Source organism: Cheilinus undulatus, linkage group 6 (genome assembly GCF_018320785.1).
Source record: "Cheilinus undulatus linkage group 6, ASM1832078v1, whole genome shotgun sequence".
NCBI classification, from domain to species: Eukaryota; Metazoa; Chordata; class Actinopteri; order Labriformes; family Labridae; genus Cheilinus; species Cheilinus undulatus.
The window spans coordinates 48,136,275-48,160,267 of record NC_054870.1 but is presented as its reverse complement, the minus strand read 5'-3'; the positions used below and the strand labels follow the sequence as shown (position 1 = coordinate 48,160,267).

General features: G+C 39.8%; 2 protein-coding genes across 3 annotated transcripts in view; one reads left to right on the top strand and one right to left on the bottom strand.

Moving 5' to 3' along the window:
• macrod2 (mono-ADP ribosylhydrolase 2) overlaps positions 1-10,124 on the top strand; it is a 1,185,173-nt gene extending 1,175,049 nt beyond the window's left edge. The window contains exons 16-18 of one of the 2 annotated variants that reach the window (XM_041789358.1): positions 531-569; positions 4,382-4,453; positions 8,952-10,124. In XM_041789358.1, the coding sequence (XP_041645292.1) occupies positions 531-569; positions 4,382-4,453; positions 8,952-8,974 (134 nt within the window). In that variant the 3' untranslated portion in view covers positions 8,975-10,124. The remainder of the gene's footprint in view (positions 1-530; positions 570-4,381; positions 4,454-8,951) is intronic. The other variant, XM_041789359.1, reaches the window with a different exon arrangement.
• A 1,429-nt stretch (positions 10,125-11,553) lies between these two features.
• Positions 11,554-18,240, bottom strand: LOC121510790 (kinesin heavy chain-like). Its single transcript, XM_041789007.1, has 6 exons — positions 17,983-18,240; positions 17,817-17,893; positions 17,630-17,739; positions 14,449-14,506; positions 11,752-11,823; positions 11,554-11,661 (listed from the first exon to the last, which is right to left on the bottom strand). Exons 1-6 carry the CDS (start codon positions 18,152-18,154, stop codon positions 11,554-11,556), a joined length of 597 nt encoding a protein of 198 aa, XP_041644941.1. The 5' UTR covers positions 18,155-18,240.
• Positions 18,241-23,993: the final 5,753 nt, after the last annotated feature.

Sequence of the window (23,993 nt, the reverse complement as noted above, 5' to 3'; positions counted from 1 at the left end):
AGTCGTTAGCTGTAAGGTCGTCTTTAGTTGGTCATTTGTCTGTATGGTCGGTCATCTGTTTGGCCAGTTTTTTGTTTGGTCAGTCGTGTGTTTGGTTTGCTGGTTAGTTGTTTTTTGGCCTCTTGTGGTACCGTTATTACATCACAGTTGGGCTAATTTAAAGGGATAACACATTTAAATGCATTTTCAGGTGCCACTACCCCCTTCTGCCCCAAAAACAAGCCTGTGATAACATACTAAACTCATGTCTGTGCATTAAATCCCTGAAAGATGTGTGTAGAAGGTCTGAGGGTATTGACCTTCTGTAATTACATGCCAGGTTTTATGTTTCATCCTTGCCTTTAGCTGGAGCTACAATTATTTTGGCTTCAGTTCTTTCCTGGTGTTTAGTCCATCTTTTATACAGATAAGTATTGAATTGGTTGTTATCTTTCCTAGATAACTTCTTTTCCACTATCATCAGCATCTGTCTACAAGGCTGACAATGAAGATGAGTAACATGTCTGTCTGTCTGTGTGCTTCTTTTGCAGACGTCACTGAAGTCAACGACACTGGCACCAGCAATGGAGGTAAATTAAGTTACAGATTTTTGTCACACAGAGTTTATTATATGAGAAGTGGACTTAGCTGCAGTGATGGATGGGTATGAATATGTATAATTATGCTCATGAATGAGTTGGTCATATATACTAACAGCTAGTGTATCTCCAGTGTTAGACTTCTTTTTTGCTACAGCTGGTTATGAAATAAAAAGCAGCCACTTCAGTGTTGGCTTCATTTCTTGAACCAGAGGCTAAAACCACTTCTTGTATAAAGACTTTGATTTTTCCTCATGAACCTCTCTCTCTCTCTCTGGAGGCTGTGAAGCATCACTGAAATCCTGCCACAGCTGCCCACATCTCTTTCTCCATTTCTTGCTCTCCTGCTTCTGCTGCTCACAGGTGGATGTTTCTGTCAACACACCTGCCTACATTCATAAAACCTCACAGAACATTTTAACAGACTGTGTTGGATGGGCTTTAATTTCAGTTATGGGAGCTTCAGCCATCAGCAGAATGCTGAGATCTCGGGGTGTTTTCACCCCATCATAAATTATCATGGAATGATGAATTGTTACATGTTGTGTTCACACTGAAATTTGGTAAAGTGAGCCAAAGCACACACCAACACAGAGCTGTTTTCAAGCCATTATGTCTTTTGGGGTATCAAAGATGCCTGAAAGCTTCTAAAGTGCCAATGAAGTTGTGTTGTTGACTTGAACCTTTGAGTCGTGGGTTGGCTTGGCGCAGCAGTGAGGCCAAAAGCCTCATCAGTATTCAGATAGAAGATAATATTTGTCAAACGTCTGATACCACTCAAAAACTGCAGAAATAACTAAGTAAGTAGCTTTCAAAGTTCTGCCGGTGTTACAGTGTAATGTGTGACCATGTTAAGTGGTGGCAAACATTTCTTTCTCTTATTAAAGTTATTTTTTTTTCCAACTGTGTAACACCATTCAGGCATATGACAAAGTATATCACTTATAAAATGAAAAATTAACAGTATATCACCTAGACGAGACTAAAACATTCAAACAAACTCTGTAGTAATAACATAGCCCCAATTCCAAAAAAATTGGGGCGATGTGTTAACTTTGAATAAAAAAAGAATGCAATGACTTGCAAATCTCATAATGCCACATTTTTATCAACAGTAGAACATAAACAACATATCAAATGTTGAAACTGAGACATTTTACCATTTCATGAGAAATATTAGCTCATTTTGAATTTGATGGCAGCAACACATCTCAAAAAAGTAGGGACAGGGCCATGCATCCCCTCTTCTTTCCACAAAAGTCTGTAAATGTCTAATTGAGGATTGTTGTCCCATTCTTGTCTGATGGAGGATTCCAGCTGCACAACATCCTGGGTTTTCTTTGCTAAATTTCTCATTTTATGATGCACCAAATGGAAGGTAAATGAAAGCATGAGGCCAGCATGAAAGGACTCCAGACCAGTTCAGCCACCAGGTCAGCATTGTCTATGCTAGGCCTTCCCAGAACGAGACATTGTCTGCATGAGAGCATATGTTGCTCTAAAACCTCTATCTGCTTTTCAGCACTGATAGCACCTTCTGAGATGTTAAAGCTGCCCATGCAGTAGACACTGATGTAACCCTGTAACAACAGAAATGCAGGCTTTTGAACTGTAACCTGACCCTGTTGGATGTAGGGTTGTTCCGATTCCGATACCAGTATTGGAAATACATCCGATATTGCTTAAAACACAGGTATTGGTATTGGCGAGTGCACGGGTTTATTCACCGATCTGATACCGTTTGGTTTAGCTTTATATTTTGCTTCGTTTAGCCATGGCAAATGTTAGCACTATAAAACGGAAATCAATTCTTCCTCGCTGCCAGAAAACACGTCATGCACGTGCTACTCTTTTTAGAGCAGCAAAGAAGAACCAAAGGACCCACTCAGTAGTGTAACATCATGGTGATAGGCTCCGGTGCAAATATTTTTTTTGTGCCCCCACCCCCGCCCTAAACATAAGCACACGTACACACACACACACGCTTGGACACACACACATGCACAGCCACTCGAGAGAACTGCTATTGTCACCATGTAGGCTAACATTACAGGTGACTGGCCACACACTCATCCTGCAAACCAGCCTTTCAGCACCACGGACAGTGGCCGAAGCTCCATATCAACACTTATCTAAAAGCCTGCCCTGACCTGGGCTCAAACTACCACAGCATGATGAAGTCTCTTTCCTTCCTATTTTGTGCACCACTTTTTTTGTTTGGGCTTGCTAAACATGATGATGCTACCTTTTCTCATCAACTTTCATCCACTTGTTTTTTTTTCTTGCTGAAAGGAGAAACGACTCGCGTCATGTTAGCGCGACTCGTCATGACTGACAGGTATCAAGGTGATTGTACAAATCATCATTCCTCCTCCCATACCAGCCACTCAGCGTTACCTTACTAACCCGCCCCAAGCTATTCTATTCACAAAAACAGGGGCCTGTGGCAATTCTGGACCGCTGCTTTTTTTTTTTTTCTTCCTTCATGGGCCCCGGTTCAGCTGCACCATCAATACTTACACCACTGGACCCACTGCAGCTGCAAAGAATAGTGGCTGTGTGGCTGTATTTTCTCTGAATGTGATCATTAAAATGCATTCCAGACTAATTTCCAATACTGGTATTGGAATCAAACCTACTGACCACAGAACAGTTTTCCATTTTTCCTCAGTCCATTTCAAATGAGCTTTGACCCAGAGAAGATGGTGACATTTCTGGATTGTGTTTATATGGCTTCTTCTTGGCATAATACAGCTTTAACTGTAATTTGTGGATGGCACAGCCAACTGTGTTGATAGAAATTAATTTCTGGAAGTGTTCCCGAGCCCATGCAGTGATTTCTAGTACAGAACCATGCCTGTTTTTGCCTGTTTAAGCAGTGCCTCCTGAGAGCCTGGAGATCATGAGCATCCAATTTCGACCTTCGGCCTTGTCCTTTGTGCACAGAGGTTTCTCCAGATTCTCTGAATCTTTTGATGATATTATGGACAGTAGATGGTGGGATATTCAAAGTCTTTGCAATTTCATGTTGAGGCTTACATTGACACAGATTGTGAACCTCTGCCCAGGTTCACTCCTGAGAGACTCTGCTTCTCTAAAATGCTCGTTTTATACCCAGTAATGTTACTGAGCTGTTGTTAATTAACCTACTTATTGGCAAAATGCTCCTCCAGCTGTTTTTTTTATAAGTACCACTTACTTTCCAGCTTTTTGTTGCCCTGTCCCTACCTTTTTAGACGTTTTTCTGCCATCTGGTGGGTATTAATGTCAAGCCCTGATGATTACTATCAATATTTATGATCTGTTGTAGTTCATATCACCTACACGTCATTTTACCACTACTACTACTGCTTTGCCTGCAGCTGGTGATGAGTTAACCAGGTAGCTTATTTGTTACAGTTGCTGCATTCCCGATACAATCCACTCTAGGGTTTGATTAGAAGAAAGTCAAGTTCATCTTCTCCAGGTTATCTGAGCTCGCCTGTTTTGCTCCTCAGAGTGCAAATGTGTTCACATTTGGCCAAACAAACCAGGCAGAGAGGGAAACGCCCCTTGTGTTGGAACAACTTATCCAAACCATCCAGGTGTGAAAACACCCCTAAATAAGATTTTCATCAGTTTAGAAAACTCTAAATGAAATCCTGAAAAGTTCTTTTTACCTTGAAATCATTCAGCTTCATTCACATGCTTGGCATTTCAGCACAGCATGATGGGAAACACAATACTTGATTATGAAAGCCTCTCCTCATATTCTCCTTTCTCCCCCTCTTCATTCCCCTCATTCCTCTCCTCCTCTCGTCTAGAAGAGATAAAAGATCATGTCGAGAGCTCAGAGGAACCTGATTCAATTCTACCCGACAGCATTCAGTCCAAAGGTAAGGGCACGGGAGAGGCACTCACGCTTGCTCACCGCCACGCTCTTACCTCGCACACGTCTCTATTTATAAGCAGATCCTTATTAGCGGCCACAGCTGCTGAATTAAAATTCACCTCTCCCTGAAAATCCTCAGCGCTGTGCGGCCAAGTGTTACCTGCTTGTCTACGTATTTTCCTCCCCTCGTCTGTCTCCATCTCCTCCTCTCTGCTGGGGAGGCGGTTTGTGCGTGCTCCTCCAGGGCCGAACGCATTTGAAAATCCTCTTTAACCATTTCAAGTCCACAGCTATGACCCTGATATTTAGGTTTGAATGTGTCATCATGTCTTTGGAGATTGAGTGTGATGAATTACCTGCAAACTCCACTATCAGACATTTAATAAATCAAGCGTGCATTGCATATTATTTTAACATGCAGCTAACTAAAACTGCAGGGGTAATAATCATGCCAATAAATCATATTTGATATGGATACCACACTGTTGTTATTCTCAGGTACGTGTGGGGATTCTGGGTAATAAGACAGCATGTAATTTGAATGTAAGCATCAGCGAAGAGTGCTCTGAATTTCGATGTCTGCATTTGTTCAGTGTGTGGCTCTATGAGGTGTTCAGCCAAAGAATGGGATTCAGATTTGGGGCGAGCACACTTTCCAGGTAGAAAAAAAATTCATTAAGCAACTGTTGTGAACAGATTGTCAGGGTTGAATAAATAGGACAGCAGAGCAGCATATGAAATAAGTTGGCAGAGACGAACGAGTTGGTGTAGAAAGGAGAGAGCTTAAACAATGCCAGACAAAAGCGCCAGAGAAGAAAAAGCTTGTTGTCAAACAAGCGTGAGGATCAGGGTGGGATGTGAAAAGGCGAGCTGGGTGGAAAATACTGCGCCGTTAAAAGAAGCCAAAGTAGAGTATCAAAACACATGACACTGGGCAAACACGGCACACTGCCCTGTTCTGGTTTTTTAGAGTGAAATGTCTTGTTTTTGGACTAAATATTAACCTGTTACATGCCCTAATAAATTGGATAAGATATTCATTGTCCCGAGAGGTTGTCTTGATGATTTTGGCACCACATTCAGCTCTGATTTTTCTTTTTACAACTAATTTTCAAGGATAAGTATCCTGGAAACCAATTAGTAGAGCAGGACAATATGGCTCATATTTTCCTCTTCAGAATGAAGAGAAATTTATCTTTACTACTTTCAATGATTGTATTTGCAGGTGGCAGCAGAGAAGAATTCCCCATGGGGGACAGGTAGTGATTTCTGCACGGAGAAGCGTTACCATAAAAGCCATGTTTTGTTTACAACTATGCCAAGCATTTAAGTGGGAAAAATAAAAACAGTCTTAATTCTTAAACTACTTTTGTGTCTCGAAAATATTGTAGCAAAAAAAGTCAGGTAGGACTTAAGAAAGCCTCCATCTAAAGCCTGGAAAGCTATGTCATTTCTGCATATTCATTTCTGCATTAAATAACAACCAAGGATGGAGGAGAGAAAACTGCCACTCAGATATTAAAGAGGGGTTTAGGACAGGCTAATTTCCTCAGTCGCTCACCCCACAAGGTTTATTTGGTTGGTAGTAGATTACCATTTCGATTAAAAGCATGAGACCCTGCATGTACATATGAACACATTACTCTTTGGCTTTTCCACAACCTAGCAGTACATTCTGCTTTTAGAATTTTTGAGATAACTGTTCAGAATTCCTATAGAAGTTTCATCAATTTGCTTGGAATGTTGGGAAAATAAATTTTGTGTAATTTTGGGGTTGTTTTTCTATATTTTAGAGAGTTTTATTTGCAGATTTTATAGGGGGATCTGATTTGAAATTTAAGGTACTTTTGTGTGGATTGGGGGAATGTTTATGCATATTTTGGGGAGTTTCACTGGATATCTGGGGTTGGAATTTCCATTGACATTTTCCTTGATTTTCATGTAAATATAGAGAATTTTATGTTGAGAGAAATTTCTTTGGCAATATTGATATATCTATGAAATGTTTGGGGAATTTATTTGTAATTGTTTAGAAATTTGATTAGAAATTTTGGTTTGAATTTGCTCTGAATTTGGGGGAATTTGCTTCAAAACTTTCAGGATTTTTTTGGGGTATTTTAGGTTAAAAATTGTATCTAAATCTTTGGCCTTTTCTTAACATTTCACTTAAATGTTTGGAGGACATTTGCAGACATTTTCGGGTGTTCTATAGTATTTTGAAAAAATGTTTAAGAGTTTCACATACTTCAGAACTTTTTTTTCATAGAATTTAGTTCATACTTGTCCTTTACAAGCTCCTGTGGTCCATCATCATCATGTAGAAACTATTGTTTGGTTTAAGAAAAACTACTTCCTGTTCAAAGAGAAGGCTTAGGTTTTATACTTAATTGGTCCCACTGAATAAGTGAAAGAAAATAAAATTGCATTCAAAACAAAATCTCAGGTTTCAGAAGGAATGTGAGAGGGGCTCAGCTAGCCTCTGAACTCAGTACAAGACTCCGTCTCCCTTCATTAGGCAACGCTAGACACAAGGAGGTTTGCAGGACTGAGTATTTGTGGTTTGCAGGACTGAGTATTTGTGGTAATTATCGCCTCCATGCCAGGGAAAAATCAGTTAAACTGAAAAAAATAAAATAAAACTCACTTTTTGTGAAATTTAGAAATGTTCTCAGTGTATGTAGAAATTTCCTGCTGATAACTGCAGCATGCCAGGTTCATTTAGAGCTTCAAAGTACTAACTTTCCTCCATTGCGATTCATTACTAATCTCCCCCCCCATCGCTACCTGACCCCCAATAGGCATTTGTGCATCATCAGAATCCTGTGACTGCAGAAAACCTATTGTACATCTATGCACAAGTTAATGCCACCCTCAAGCAAACAGTTCATGAGTGCATTTTCCTCAGATAGTGATAGAGTATTATCACCTTATTCAAAGCGTAAGACTCATCAGAAGCCCTTTGTGATCGCATACACGTTTTTCTCTTGTTTTCCTTGTTTCTAACTACATGGTGGTGTAGGTTTATAGATGATGCCTCACAGTGTCCAGTTCAGTAAGTGGGTGTCTTTACAGAAGGACAGAAGCCTGATAGGGTTTCTAGAGAAAGGGACAAGAAAATTAAAGGAACAAAAACAGGATCACTATTGCATGGCATCAAATCAGTGAAGCTGTTGGCCTGTTTTCACAAAACGCAACATCCCTGCCAAGCCACAGTCTCCTGTTATTTGTTGCCGTGAATTATTGGTCCTGTTCGTGTCTTGGAATTTTTCTAAAGGAGTTTTCCAAACTACTGGATGATGAAAAATAGACAATATTTGCCTTTCCCCAGGTCTGTCTGGCCAAGATTAGATTTTGGAGCCGAAAACTAAAAAAAAAGTTTCTTTCCAAGTTTTTTAATGGTCATATTTGTGAACCAGCTGCTTTCTTTTCCTTTCTTTTATGACATCCTGACCTTTTTTTAAAGGTCCTGGCATGGCAAGAACCAGTCCAAAATTACAAGTCTAACAGTTTAGTTTAGCTGACAGGTAGACTTCACAAAAAAAAAAGCTTCATAAGGAGAGTTAGTTTACCTTTTAAACAAGCTGCAATATATGCAGAAGCATCAAACATACAAGGGCGGTTAGCACAAAACTGTATTTTGAGTTACAATTATAATTATTGTAGTTGCCATTTTCTCTGTTTTTGGGAATGCATTGTGATTGTCATTTGTACTAGGTTTTTATTCTGAATTGTAAGTTGAGCCATGCATGAGAAAGCTTTCTGTTAGGACAAAGTTTCCTGAATGAGAATCGGAAAACTAGTCACCTTTGGCAGAACCTTTCAAAGCATATTGATTAACCAGGCTTCATGTCTGTCATCAGGCAAATCCATCAAAGCTCCAGTTTACAATGTTTTTTCAAAAACAGAAAAGGTTTGGACCAATCAGTGACATTTGAGGAAGAGGAGGAGGTAACTTTGGGCGTGGTTAAGCTGTACTGTGAGCTGATAGCAATGGATGCCACCAGTGTAGTGATTAGCTCAGATGTAGCTGTAGTATAGCGGCAGTATTATCAGATTTGGACCACATTTCTTTATTAAAACAAGAGAAATTAGCCAATTTTTGCCAACGCCAAGCTGTTAATTAACTGGGACAGCTATGCATGCATATTACTTTATTTCTTCTCGCCACTCTGATTGGCCCATCTTGTATGCATGTGTCCAATCACCTTCCAAGAATTTTTTTAAAGGACTGCCCTTCCTGGACACTTTATATAGGAGGTTTCCCAGATAAATGTGAAGTATATCCACACAACGCATAGATCTGGCGTGTCACGTAACTATTTTTTAAACTGCAAATACATTTTATCAGAAAGTTACATCTCTTCCATCCTGATGGCATCCCCACAGTGATGGTCTGCAGGAGGGGGCGTCTGAGAGCACTGGTCTGCAGCCAGACCCCTCTCGACTGTGATTGTACAATGCAAATATTGAATATTAATACTATTATTTTGTCCTCATTTCAGACCCTGTTGAGAAGAAAGAATGACCAGCTGAGGGACTGACAATCAACCTCATCTGACAGCCAGCAAACTGTGCGAAGCCAACCACACTGGTGTCAGCGCGGCCCATGTCAGAATGGGCTCTGACACCGGCCCAGGACAACCAGTTACTCACACGATGCTCACATTCCTTCCTTTATTTAGCCTCTTCCCTCTTTGTTAAGAAAACTACTCACCCCTCAACTATGTATGTACTATATGTATATGTATGTATGTACAAAACCTACTTACTATAGGACTTGAACATATCAAGCAGAAAAGATGAGCCATACCTCACTGTGTGTTAGAGTCATTCATTTTTCAGGCTGCGTGTGGTGAGATTAATCAGGTTCAAGTCTTTTTATTTTCCCACTGTGAGAGTCGGAGAACAAACAGCCACAGATTAACATGCTGTAGGTGATGCTAAACATCCATTCTTTTGTTCTTTCAAACCAAATACCACCACTGATGACATTTAACTGATTACCTGGCTACACGCTGACACCTGCCATGTCAACTCACACTACACCGCAGCTCCATCATTTAGCTTAATCAGCCAATATTTTGATCCAGGTTACTCTGCAGACTTTCACATATTTACACCTCCAATCACGTCTAATCCTAACTCATTTTACCCAGGAAACCGTTCATCAGCACCCACGCACGCTTAAGAGGATGTGAGCGTCTTTTCACAAATCAATCCCCTCCCTTTTTCGTTGCAGTTTCCTGTGCATGCCAGAAAAAAAAATTGCTTTAAAATTCACCACCACAAACCGGAAATAAAGTCCTCTTCGCTTTGCTTCTCTCCTTATCAGATTGTCTCTAATTGTATCGAAGGAATCTGCCTTATTTCATATCAGTCTAAAAGATCTAAATCTCACACCTGAGGAGGTGGTCCAAGTATGAACCTTTGGTTGTGTAATGCTTGCAGATGATTTGTAACTTTAAGACTTTCATGTACGGCTAATAATTGTCAATAATTTTCTCCTCTGTTGATTTAAAAGGTTTTGGTTTTACTTTAAATGTGGGTATGATTCATGGATTATTTTCAGAGGTGCCATACTCCAGATCAGATGAATTAAAGTTCTATGAAATGATGCCTTCATACTTTGATGTTTGCTTTGCTAAACTATAACAGAAACGACTAATAAAGTTTAAGGTGGAAGCCACGTCTCTGCTGTCTTGTTTCTGCTTCTGTCATGATGATTGCTAATATTTTATCTCTTTCTTCTTGCCCTCGGTGAAGTTAATTTCCCCCCGTGTGAATCGAACAGCTGTAACAGAGCGATCAGTCATGTGTCTCAGGGACAGAAACAATTAGTCGCTTCTGTGATCTCCAGCGTGCTGGCCCTCGAGCTCTCTACTACATCGAAGAGAGGAGATAACAGACCTGCTCACACCAGAGCCCAACCTCACTCAGAGAAAAAAAATCACTAATGACCAAAGACCTCACAATGAGGAATGTACCAAAGACTCAGCAGCTCTGCAGAGAAGAGCCTACCCATCAACCACCTGTCTAATCATCTCTACAGGTAATTATACATTCTAACTAGGGCTCTTGGAGTTAATGTGCTAATTGTAGTGAGATTAAGTTAAGTAATTAACCCATTATTTTTTTCAATGCCATTAAGTCAGAGCCATTCTGTACTTTTTGGTGCAACATACTTGAGCTACCATAGCAGGGCAGCAGCTGGATCCTACTCATAGACATTATATGCATAGACACTGCACTGACTGTGTTGGTTTGCTGTTGCAACTCATCAGCATGTCCGCCATATTGGCAGTCACATGTAAGGTATTTTAACAGGCATTACTCTACTGTAAGTAAAATTAATGTGCTTTTTTTAACATCTGTGTTTATTTGTTTTTTTTACAAATTAGAAACAAAGATGGAAACAATATAATGCTTCATCCAAAAAGTACTTTAAACCAGTCAAACCTGTCTGAATCCAGGTGTTTGAAAAAGGAGACAGAAAATAACTAAAGCATCAAAGTCATTGTAAAATGAAATCAATACTATGTGACTTAACACACTAGATATGCTGGAGTAAGGTTGCCGTTAACATGAGAAAACACTGGGATCCAACACTACTATGATATAAAATCACTGAGCAGTTCATCTCAGCGAAAACGAAGCGTTTGAGACGGAGGTTAAAATAAGGGTTTTTCAGGACGCCACTGTGAGAAACATGAGGAGTTTTTTGAGCTGTAAACCATGTAAAGCTACTACGTGGGTATCAGAAAGATGGTTTAAAGCCTTGAAAAAAGGCATAATACCCCCACTTTAAGGATATATTGTTTTTTTTATAAATGCATGTTCACATTTATCTGACAAGTTTTGTCAAAGATTGCATGAAATAAAGAGACATTTCAGACATAATTTTTTTACTTATTTAATTGCTTGAAGCCACAAAAGATGAAACTACTAAAAAAAAAAATATGTAGGAAAATCCTGACACTGAAGACAGAGACTAGGAGGTTTGGAAATGTATGTCACATTATTTGACTTTTGCATTCATTGTTACCTCTGCAGATAATTTCTCTATGTCTACTATATTCTGTAAATAAAAATACGATTTTTGCATCTTTACCTGTTGTGGACCTTGCTGAGCTGCTCCAGGTTGTTCTCCAGGAAGGAGATCTTCTGTTTCTGAACCACATTTCCAAGTCCCTCCTCACAGTCCAGCTCTGCACTCTGAAAACACACAAAGAGTAGAGTGAAATGTAAATCTGGACTTTTCAGAGAGGAAAATTAACATTTAAGAGAGAAAGAAGAGGCCTGTACCTTCTTGACCCTCGTGGTGAGGTCCTGGACGAAGAGTTTCCACAGGTTGTGAAGAGTCTGAAGCTCTTTGGCCTGAGAGGACAGAAAGAAAAGATCATTCTGATAGTAGGCAATATGTAATGTTTTTGGCAACCCAGATTTGGCTTCAGAATGAAAATGCATTTGTTTATATTGATTTGTGTTTTTCTGCTTTTCTGTCTTGAAAACTCAAGATTTATGTTTCAAAACTTTTTCAAGCTTTTTAAGGCCCTTAACCAATAAAAGACTGAAATTCCTTCAAGCTTCTCTCTCCATAGCTCAACAAGTTGGAGTTTTGTCTCTAAATCTGGAGATTGTGGGTTCAAATCCTACAGAGGGGAACTTTTAGGAGCTGGTGTACAAAGAAAAGAGTGATAACCATGGAAATATTGCAAAGCAAGTTGTCCTTATGGATCAGTAAGAAAGAAAAGTTACTGGGAAGCTCAAGGTTTGGGGTTCAATCCGAGTCAGAACTTGGTAATCTAAACCTGAGCTTCAAAAGAAGAGAGAAAATCAGTTTAGAGTTCAAAGATTGATAGATCAGTCCTAAATGTAAGTTTGGGAATCCAAAGGAAAAAGTAATGTCATAACGAAGGTCGTGCACGTGAGACAGACATAGAACTCAATGACAAAGTTTTACAACAAAGACTGAAATAGAGAGCTTCACTTAAGGTATGAAAATGCTCTTCAGTCACAGCAGAGATGTTCACTCATTGAGATGTGCAACTCAAGATGTAAAAACGGTCTTCAGCAACAAAGATCATCAGTTATGGAGATGTGTAACTCAAGATATAAACTGATCTTCAGTCACAGCAAAGATTAACACTCATTGAGATGTGCAATTTAACATCTGAAAATGGTCTCCAGCAGCAAAGATTGTCCATCGTAGAGATGTTCTACTCAAGATGTGAAGTCTCAGAGAAACTGCAGCTAGATTTAGCCTGTATGTTAGCTCAGTAGGACAGATATCTGCCCAAGAATCATGAGGCTCTTGGTTCAAATCTTCTTTTGGCACTGTGGATTTGTGAAGCTGCTGGTGTAAATCGCTGACTCAGGAGTAAAGAGGACTGCCATAGAGTTCAAAGGTTGTGGGTCTGATTCTTGGTGCATTTTTAAGTCCAGTCCCCAAAAGTACAGATCAAATCCTCTGAGAAACATGAACAGGTGTGTGTCTCTGTGGATTAGTGGAAATGCTAATTGACTGTGAATCAGGAGTGTACAGGTTCAAATCTCAACATGGGTTCATCTATTTTAAAAGTTTGAGTCCAAATATAGACTTTAGGAGACCTGAACAGGAGTTGGCCTTTCGAATCTAACCAATGTCTTTAATTTTTGAAGATTTTAGTCCAAATAAAGAAGGAAAAGCCCCTCTGAGGCTCTGCTGCATGTCTGGCTCTGTTGCCTAAAGAGATATCACACGTGGAGATGTGCAACTCAAGATGTAAAAACGGTCTTCAGCAGCAAAGATCATCAGCTATGGAGATGTGTAACTCAAGATATAAACTGATCTTCAGTCACAGCAAAGATTAACACTGATAGAGATGTGCAATTTAACATTTGAAAATGGTCTCCAGCAGCAAAGATTGTCCATCGTAGAGATGTTCTGCTCAAGATGTGAAGTCTCAGAGAAACTGCTGCTAGACATAACCTGTGTGTTAGCTCACTAGGGCAAGTAACTGCTCTGCAATCATGAGGTTTTTGGTTCAAATCTTTTGGCGCTGTGGATTTTTGATGCTGCTGGTGTAAATCGCTGACTCAGGAGTAAAGAGGACTGCAATAGAGTTCCAAGGTTGTGGGTCTGGTTCCTGGTGCATTTTTAAGTCCAGTCCCCAAAAGTACAGATCAAATCCTCTGAGAAACATGAACAGGTGTGTGTTTCTATGGATTAGTGGAAATACTAACTGACCATGAATCAGGAGGTCACAGGTTCAAATCTCATCATAGGTTCATCTATTTTAAAAGTTCAGGTCCAAATATAGACTTTAGGAGACCTGGACAGGAGTTGGCCTTTCGAATCTAACCAATGTCTTTAATTTTTGAAGATTTTAGTCCAAATAAAGAAGGAAAAGCCCCTCTGAGGCTCTGCTGCATGTCTGGCTCTGTAGCCTAAAGAGATAGTAGACTGACCTAGAGTCTGGAGGTTCCAGGTTCAACTCCCATCTTGGTCTCAGTGAATTTTAAAGCCACGTCCTGAACAAAGAGGATAAATGCGCCAGAAGAAGAGATGGCAGTGTGAAAGGTATGGCGGCAGAAGCACAGAGGACTGGACTAGACCAGTTCTGCATGGGGATGCTGGGGTTCAAACCCCACTGTGGCCGGTACCTGGATCAAGGCATGCCTGAAGGGGAAGGGGGGACGTGGCACAGCGCCCCCCTGGGGAGCCATCAGAGATCAATGCAGGGGGTTATGCAGCAAAAACACAAACACAGACACAGCTGGAGTTTTACAGGATGGAGTCTTTATTTGCATGCATGGATGATCACTGAGCTCCACACGCTCTCCTCCAGGGTCAGGGTACCAAGGTATCATTTATTTTGAAAGGGCATTTGAACGTACGGAAATCAAGAAAACGGACAACTTCACTCATTTTTCGATTCTGGACACAAATCAAAAAACGAGTGAAGTTGTCCGTTTTCTTGATTTCCGTACGTTCAAATGCCCTTTCAAAATAAATGATACCTTGGTACCCTGACCCTCCAGGTCCTCTCCGGCCTGCTCCCTCTGCTCATTCAGCAGCCTGCAAACAAAAACCACATTAACTCACATTCCACATAAATAAACGTACGGATGAGTCCTTTACTCACATGAGTTTCTGCAGCTTGGCGTCCCTCTCCTGCTCTTCAGTCTTCAGTTTGTCGTAGTCTGACATCAGCCTCTCCTGCTCCAGCTGCAGACCCTGGTTCAGACTGAGAGGAGACGCTCGCTAAGCTTTGATTGGAGGCTTTTTAACGGCAGAGTAACTGTCTGGAGAAATGTCAACAAATCACATCAACATATATTCATTTTGTTTATCTGGTTTCTGGAAATTTCTCCAAACAGTTATTTGGCTTCAAGACAAGACAGTACAAGGCAGAGCATTTCTGAAATTATATACCTCTACATCAGTGGGTCCCAACCTTTTTTCTTTAGGGTCCTTCTACTCTAAACACTCTAAAGCCCCCCAGGACAATCTCTGAAAAATTAAACATCTTTTTTTAATTGTTTTATTGACAAAATTCAAGCATAACAGACCTACATAAACTACTTCTTGATAAATATCTGTGTATAAACTATCCATTATTACAACAGCATTTAGAGCCATCATAAGAATACCAAAATGAGAAGGTTCAGTCAATTTTTAAGTAAAATCTCAAAAATGTCTAATTAAACAAGTCATAAATTTACCAGAAAATGAAAAATGGAAACTTATGTCAGCTAAAAGGTAGAATTTTCTGGCCTTATAAAATCCAAAGAAAATTACAACCGATGAAGCTGTTTTCCTTCCATAAGTCCTACAGATGATCACCTAATTAGGAGATTTTTCTTAGTAGGATTGATCAGTGAGGAAATGATCCAAGAATGATCACATTATCATTATTCCCCAGACTCTGAAGAGACATTTCTATTCACTGTTTTCAGTTTGGATCCTTGTAAATTCACTAGTTTAAAATGTCAAATTCTGACATTACAAATTTGAAATTTTAAAGTTCATGATGTAATAACTGAGAATTTTCGAACTAGAAAATTCTGAGTTCAGGTTCTTGAAAAATACGACTTTATCATCTCAAAAATGTACTTTTAAATGTACTTTTTCCAAGAAATGTACAGATCCTCTTTATTTTGTTGGACCTGTTAGAGGGCTCTAATACTTCCTCTTACATCACATTTTGAATCATGACTCTATAAATAAAAGTTCATTATAGGCACCCCCCCCCAAGGGGTTCCCAGACCCCAGGTTGGGAACCAATACCTCACATCACAAAAATATAACAGGTGTGTGTAGACTTTTAGAGCCAGTGTAAAGCCAGACTATAGTCGTATGCAGCTAAAAGTTCCTGGGTCAGTACAGAAGAGTGGTACAAGGATTTTACATCCTCCCTCATGAGGATCACACACAGTAGACAGTTGTAATGACTGTCACTACTTTTGTTCAAAAAACCAATAAAAAACAAACTTTATCATTTCAGCCAGCATAAAGTGGTTCAATGAGAACCAATCAAATCTGTGGAAATATCCTAGATCTAAAAAACATCAAACATGAATAGGTTTGTTTATATTTCTACTGCTTCATTTGTCTCTGTGGAGTTGAAGTCAAAATTTTGGGCCCGGTTTAGACAGTTTTAGACTAAATTCCTGATCCAGTTCAAGTCTTGTCACAAACAGTTATTAGTCTAAATTAGTAAAACTCAACGTGTGGCTTCATTGGGATGGTTTGTGGCTCTTTTATGTCTTAATTTCAAATATTTTTCCCCAGAAAACCTTAAAAAACTTTCAACTCAGAAATTATCAATATCAAGTCACATTAATCAGTTTGTTTCCACTCTTATACAGGAGGCTTTAATGGTCAACCTTTATTTTTTCTCTTAGTTTATTCATTACCCTTATTTCTAATTCTCCTTTTTTTCCTTTTTTGCCACTTTTAAACAATTTTTGCTGCTTTTAGCCCATTTGTTCTTCTTGCCAATTTTGTACTAGTTCTTGCCACCATCCTGCTTTTTGCTATTTGCAATTCTTTCCCCCTTTGGCAATTTTCTGGCCACTTTTCACCCAATTTAAGCTGCTTTTTGCCATTAAATGACACTTTTTAAGTTGTCACTCTTTGAAACCCATTTAGTCACTTTTCATCAATAATTTACCACATTTTTGCCACTTTTTGACTATTTAACTTAATTTTCATTTTCTTTTTTCCTAATTTTTGCAGCTTTTTACAATTTAAATCAATATTAACATATTTTTTAGCCCATTTAGCCACTTTTTGCCCATTTTAGTCACTTTTCACACAATTTTTTCAAGCCTATTTTGCCACTTTTTGCCCATTTCAGTCACTTTTGCAGCTTTCTGACCGTTTTTATCATCTGTAGCTCCTTTTTTATACCTCTTCCCACCCATTTTAGCTACTGTTCACATAGTTTTGCAATCTAATGCCTTTTTTTAAGTATTCACCTTTTTTTTGCTGCTTTTGGCTGTTTAAGTCACTTTTTATTCATTTTTGCATCTTTTTTGTCCATTTTAGTCACTTTTACCTATTTTTTTTTACCATATTTTTGCTGCTTTCTGACCATTTTTGTCATCTCTAACTTCTTTTTTGCCACTTTTCACCCAGTTTTTGCCATTTTTTTCCAATTTGCACCTTCTCATCAACTTTTTCGCTGCATTTTGCCCATTTTTGTCACTTTTCACTATTTTATACCACATTTTTGCAGCTTTTGACCACTTTAGTCACTTTTCATTAATTTTTACCACATTTTTTGCCAGTTTATGTCACTTGTTACTATTTTTTACCACATTTTTGCCACTTCTGACTATTTTTATCATCCATAACTCCTTTTTTTTAATTTCACTTGTCACATAGTTTTTGCCATTTAATGCCTATTTATTTTTCGATTTTTCACCAATTCTTATTCTGCTTTTTGCCCATTTTAGTCACTTTTCACTATTTTTAGCACAGTTTTTGCTGCTTTCTGACCATTTTTGTTATCTGTAACTCTTTTCAACAATATGGCTCTTTGGTTGAGCAGTATTCAGTAACACTCGTCTAAATAATTAGTATACTTATTTTACTGCTGGCTTTGGTTAAAATATCTCATGCCATGTGTTTCTTCTTATGTCTGTGGTCTCGAACGTCTTAAAATATAGTTTGATTTAAAACAGTCAAACTTACTCCGTGAGGTCGTCCAGCATCCTCTGCTCGTCTTTGATCTGGTCTCTCAGTGGGCTCAGCTGTTTGTGGTGAGCCTCTCTGTGGTTCTCCAGCTGCTCCTCCAGAGTTTTCTGTGTCACACAGACACAAAAAAATTCAGCTATTTCACATTTCTGTAGCAGAGATTCTCAGTGACATGTTTCCTCACCTTTATGTCCCTGTCCCCATCGTGTCTGCCGATGTCCTCCTCCTCCTTCTCCTCTCCTGACATCTCGTGTCTTTTCTCTGATGAAAAACAAAGACGAAAATTCCATCAAGTTAACCTGTTTTTACTTGAGCTAAGATGTTTCAATGGTTAATATAAATGTGCGAACCGTGAGCCTGCAGCTTAGCGAGCTCCTCAGTCAGAGCGTCCTGGCTCTCCTCCAGCTGTCTCTTCTTCTGCTCCATGTTCTGCATGTAGTCTGTCAGAGACTTGATCTTGGCCTGGTGCTCCACGGACCACACAAAAATGTGCTGTTTGTGCTGCTCACTTCCTGCAAACATTTATATGTTCCCATTTTTTAAATATCTATTTATTTTGCCATTGATTGTCACTAGGAAGCAACCCAACCTTCATCTATCCACACAAACATTTGTGTGTCAGCCATGTTTGTCTGCTGACACCACCAGGAGGAAGGAAGGGTGTGCATGCTTGTGTTTCATTGTCAGTCACACTGCCAACTACTGGCCTGGCATGCATACTACAGGCAGACAGACTACAACTCCTGCTATCACGGAGCAGTCGCTAGCTTAAAGTTGTTCAGAACACAGCGTCATTTGAAAATAACAAAACATGCCTTAAATTATTGCTTTTTGATCATTTAAGGCACAAAGCACAACAAGATGGCTTTTAATCACATTGTTACCTAAGTTTTTTAACCAATGTGAGGGTTTGTTTTCCCCCAAATGGGGGCGTGGTCACATGGAAAGTGGAAAGTGACATTGCACACACTGATCTATTTTCTGGGAGTGGGCGTGGCTTTAGCTCATTCAATAGACACACCCACACCATCCTGGAGCACATATTTCTGCCTCATTTTTCATGATTTTAAAGCTTTATATTAAAAGCTTAGAGATGTTTTTCATGACTGAAATTTGGCCTGGTGTTTCAGAACACAGTGACCTGTCATTTAACGAATGTGAAATAAAGATTTTTTTAATCACCTTACAGGGATTTTTACCTTATTGCATCCTTTCAGTCAAGCCTTGCCTTGAAAAAGAGCATGTTATTTCTCCTCCTGTTGCAGGTCTGTTGTTTAATACTGATATCTGACCAATCAGGTCAAAGCTCTGAGCTTCTCTCCTAATGTTCTCCTCTCCAGAGGTCTTATTTATAAAGACCTGACTGCGTTTTCTTTCTGTCCTCCAAGTATAAATCTTAACAGCATCCACAGGAGTGATTTCTTTAGGAAAACCTGACATTTACCACAACTCAGCATGACTTATTCTCTACTTCTCAATCAATAGACTGGATTTCTCTTCTGCTGCCTTCTAGAAGTGTTTATTAATTTGCTTCTGTCTCTTGTACTGGAGACAGTGACAGTCAGAGAAAGGCTGGTACCCCAGCCAGAAACAAGTGACCAGTAACACAATGTTTTTAATCTTGTACTTTTCACATTTATATTTCTAACTATATTATATTATACAGTATTTTTTATAGTTAATCTGTAGAAATTAATAAACATATAATTTTTCAAACAAATGAGGACTTTTTTCACTGAACTTAAGTTCTGTCTTTCTCTTTCTGAGGAGAGTAATGGCAGCACCCTGGTGCCCCCTAGTGACCAACTGCCATTGCAGTCGGTGGGTGGTTGAGTGGACGGATGGATGTGGACCAAAATGTGGTCCATCCATAGTATAGTTTATGACTAAACAGACACAGTAAAAGTATGCAGTCATGATACTTAACCTGAGATAAAAACATGAAATTATTCATAATTTGGCAAATTCTTATATCACTAAATAAAATTGTGTGAGGAGCCAACTTTATGTAAATTAAGTCATCAAAACAACAGACACCAAAGTGATCACTGCCAAATGAAAATGTTTGCAAACAGCTACACTTACCTCCAAGTCTAGCATACCTCTGTACTGCAGTCTGCTCACAAGGTGCCCTTTGACGGCACGTGCTCCAGTCTTGTCTACAGGATGTCCCACTCTGCTCTGGTCAAGGTACACGGCAGGTGTACCTTATCGCACTGGCCACTGCCAAACCGCATTTACCATGAAGTGCAGATGGATCCAAACAGCTGGAAAAACATGCAAAGCATCCGGTCAACTTCAAAGCAAAACACAATAGCTGTTTCTCAAAGCCAAGGAAGAATCCTAAAACGGCCGTTTTTGAAGGATGCTATGTCATCGACTGCCTTCGGAGGACTGTTCCAATCTCGAGGATCCTCAAAATTTTTCCAAGGACTGAGTCCTTTAAACAGAGAATTTCCAAGGATACACATGTGTAACCTCTGCACGCAGGAATTACCCTCAATCCAATGCGCATTGTGTTCCTTCTCTTAAAAAATAAAGAAATAGAATAATATCAGGAGAAGCCAGGTCCTAGCGCCCAATACACTTTTAAATGTCCTGTTTCCACCATGAATATGTTGTCTTTATTATTTCATATCATCAAGGTGAAGCTGGACGGGTTAAAGTAGATAGATAGTATGGTTAGATAGTTGTTTATTGTCATTGCATGTAAAAACACCACAAAATTATGTTTGGCAGTCTCCTCTGTAGCAGCAAACACAGTTGTCCAAGCCGTGGTAGCACCATATGATTATATTATTATATTGAGTAATGATATTAAATATGATTAAACAATCATATTATGATTATATGATGGTGTGATAGCTTATTAGATGGCGCACGGTATAACTTGTGAAAGTTGTTGTTAGTACCCCTCCCATTTTGATTTCTGCCGCCACCATGTATATGGACGGACCCTTCCTATGACGTGATCCCGCACACTCCCTAGCCTGTTCCAAATGTGTGTTCAAGAATTGATAAGGAGGACTCTGGCCTTGCCTCCAAGGGTCCTGACTCAGGAGGATCCTTCCCACAAAGAAACAGCTCATGTTTTGTTTCCGATAAAAAGTCATCCCTTTATCAACACTATGTCTCGTCCTGTGGCACATACAGATTATATACCGATCAGTCAGTCAGCGACAGTGCTACTACAGCCATTGATGAAGAAAGGTTAACTTTTGAGGTGGAAAACCACATCATTAGCAAACATTAACCTTTTAACTTCCTAACGTTCTCACCAATGGCAGAAGCAAAATATCACAGAATCACGTCAGAATGAATGATTAATACAACCCCGAAACTGTCCGTCTTTCATGACACAGATGTGATTGTTTCTCTGGTAGCTGATACTGAGGGCTAACAGGTCCAGCAGAGCAGATAATTCCTCCATTTTTTATTTTAGAGGCTCACCTTTCTTGTGAGTGGGCGTGGCTTCGGCTTATGCAACACATACGCCCACACCATCCTTCAGCAGGTTTTACTGCCTCATTTTTCATGATTTTAAAGCTTGATTTTCTAAGCTTAAAAATGTTTTTTATATCACTGAAATTTGGCCTGGCAGTTCAAAACACACTGGCCTGTCATGTAACAAAATTATTACTTTACAGGGTCTTTAAGGTCGTTTTCACACCTGACAGTCCGGGGGACTCGGTCATTTCGGAATGGAAATTGCAACATTGTTGCTCTTTCCTTTGGTTTGGTTCACATTCACACTGCTCCTGGTCAAACAGACCAAACCGTCTGAACACCTCATCCTCTGCCCGTTAGGGGCGCTGTCATCATAAACAAATGGTGACCAAGAAGAAAAGAAGGCGTAGAAGAAGACGAAACTGGAAATCAATCTCCTTCCGCCAGTCTTTTTTTTCCCCACATAAACAATGAAAGAACACAGAATTTACACTGTTTTGAGGTTTCTAGTTTTGCACTTGGGTATTACGAGCAGCCAGCGAGGCGATGAGCTGTCCAGCATGTCGTTCTTTACATGAGACGAATAAATCCGCACCAACCACGACGTGTTGCTATGGCTACACAGACGCCAAGCGAGGTATTGACATGTACTTGAGTGTATTAAATCACATATAAATCTATATATCATGACGCTTTAAGCCACCCAGGGTTCATTTGGAAGTGGACCAAGACCTCCTGTTTTCAAGTGGACCAGAGTCCGCTTGTTTGGTCCTCACCAGAGTTCGTATGAGCCTTCACACCACTCCAAACATCCAAACAAACTGGACTATCCAGGAAAAGAGATCAGAGTTTGTTTAAAGTGGACCAAACAGCTCTGGTGTGAATGAACCCTAAGAGATAAGATATGATATTCCTTCATTAGTCCCAGGTAGCTGGTTTAACCCAAAAAAGCACAATACTTCCTACGGATTGGTGGGATTGAGGTTGGTTTGTGTTTTCACTGCAAACACCAGAGTTACAAAAGCAGACCAAGACCCATCTTTTCAAGCAATCAAGGTGAGGTTGTCTGGTCAACTAACAGGGTCTGACTAACAGCTTTCACCAGCACTAACTGCTCCATGTAGGTAGCAAACAATCATCAGTTTTTTTCAACCAACCAAACCAAACAGGTTGGGTATGAGGCACCCTGACTTTGCGTCAGATCTATTGCACTCTGGCATAAGTCTGCTTCTTCTGCTCAGCAAGGTAAAGTAATTTTATTACATGTGTAAGGCTGAATCCCAATTCTCCACTTAACCCTCAATCTTGACCCTCAGTCTCAAAATGCGCGTTCCCAGGAAATGTGAGGGCTGTCCCAATTCTCCCGAGAGTTGAGTTGAGGGGCGAGTTTGAGGGCTTTATTTCCCTCAATTTTGAGATGTTCCTGGAGCTCCCTTGGTATTGAGGGTTATCACTCAAAGAAATATGCAGGGAAGATATCAAGCGACAAATGTAAATTTCTTTGTTAATAGAGATTTAAAAATTACAAAAAACACTCCAATATCTTAGTTTAATGTTGTTTTATGGATTATTTGCCTTTTTGTAGCATAATATTTACTTTTACTTTTACTTTTACGATCGTAAGCCGGTAACCATGGACAAGCCTACAAGTTACAACTGGTGTTTGGCGTTAGCTAATGGCCGTGTTATACGGTGACTTTTGGCTGAATATGTCCGTGGTTGTGATGTTTATACATGTATTTGGTTAAATATTAACACGTTCTTCTTCTTCTTTTTCTTCCTCTGAATCAATAGACTATGCAGTTTTGGCACATTACTGCCCTCTACGGTCTGAAATCGTAACTGCTATTAAGGGGTGTCCCATTTCTAAGTCACAAGATGGTCCTTACACTTGGTTTTGAGGGTCGAGTTAAGACTGAGGTTTGAGCTTGAGGGTAAGATTGAGGGTTAAGGGGAGAATTTGGTATTCAGCCTTAATATAAACCACATGCTGCAGTGAACAACCAGGTAATGCAATGCATACATTTTTAGAGAAAATACCCCAATATTGCTTTTCACTTCTCAACTTCAAAATGTGGGCTGCATGGTGGTGCAGGGGTTAGCGCTTCCAGGTCAGGGCCTTTATGTGTGGAGTTTGCATGTTCTCCCCATGCATGTGTGGGTTCTCTCCAGGTACTCCAGCTTCCTCCCACCATGAAAAACATGCTTGTTAGGTTTAATCGATGACTCTAAAATTGGCCTTAGGTGTGGATGTGAGCGTGCCTGGTTGTCTGTCTCTACATATCAGCCCTGGGATTGACTGGCGAGCAGTCCAGGGTGTACTCCGCCTCTCGCCCAATGACAACTGGCCCCCCATGACCCTAAACAGGATAACTGGTATTGAAAACGGATGGATAGATGGAACTTCCAAATGTGGGGGAGTTTAGGTGTAAAAGTCTGTTTCTTAACACCACCATGACGTCTCCTCAGCCAGATTTTTAACTACACAAATTCAAACCAACAAGATGAGGAAAATAACACAGCATGTCTGTGTCCATCCAAAAGCAGAAAAACAACCACCTGACTCGTGCTTTTTTTTTTTCTCCAGAGAAGCATCAATCATAAACAAGAACATGGTGTTTTACACATCATCCTGTCAGGAGAAGCTTTTATTATTGTGTTAAAAAGAAAACCATTCAGCCATTGTTATCATTTTGGATCACATAATGGCCAAAAAAGCATCAACAACAGGTTTCTCATCTGTAGCTGTGAAAGACAGAGTAAAAAAACACATCCCTCTCCATGTTTACGTTCCATTAACTTGTCGCATGCCAGCGGATGTGAGGAGTGATCGTGCCAGGAAGGGAGACGGTTTAAATTTTAATGACTTCATGTAAATGTTGCATGTCAGAGCCGAGGTGCTCCCTGAACTTGA

Coding starts and splice junctions, on each gene's coding strand:
- LOC121510790 (XM_041789007.1), bottom strand. CDS start 18,154: ATGTTTGCAGGAAGTGAGCAGCACAAACAGCACATTTTTGTGTGGTCC. Junction 14,507..17,629: donor ATGCTGGACGACCTCACGGA/GTAAGTTTGACT, acceptor TTTTGTTTGCAG/GCTGCTGAATGAGCAGAGGG. Junction 11,824..14,448: donor TGGAGGGTCAGGGTACCAAG/GTATCATTTATT, acceptor CTGTCCTCTCAG/GCCAAAGAGCTTCAGACTCT.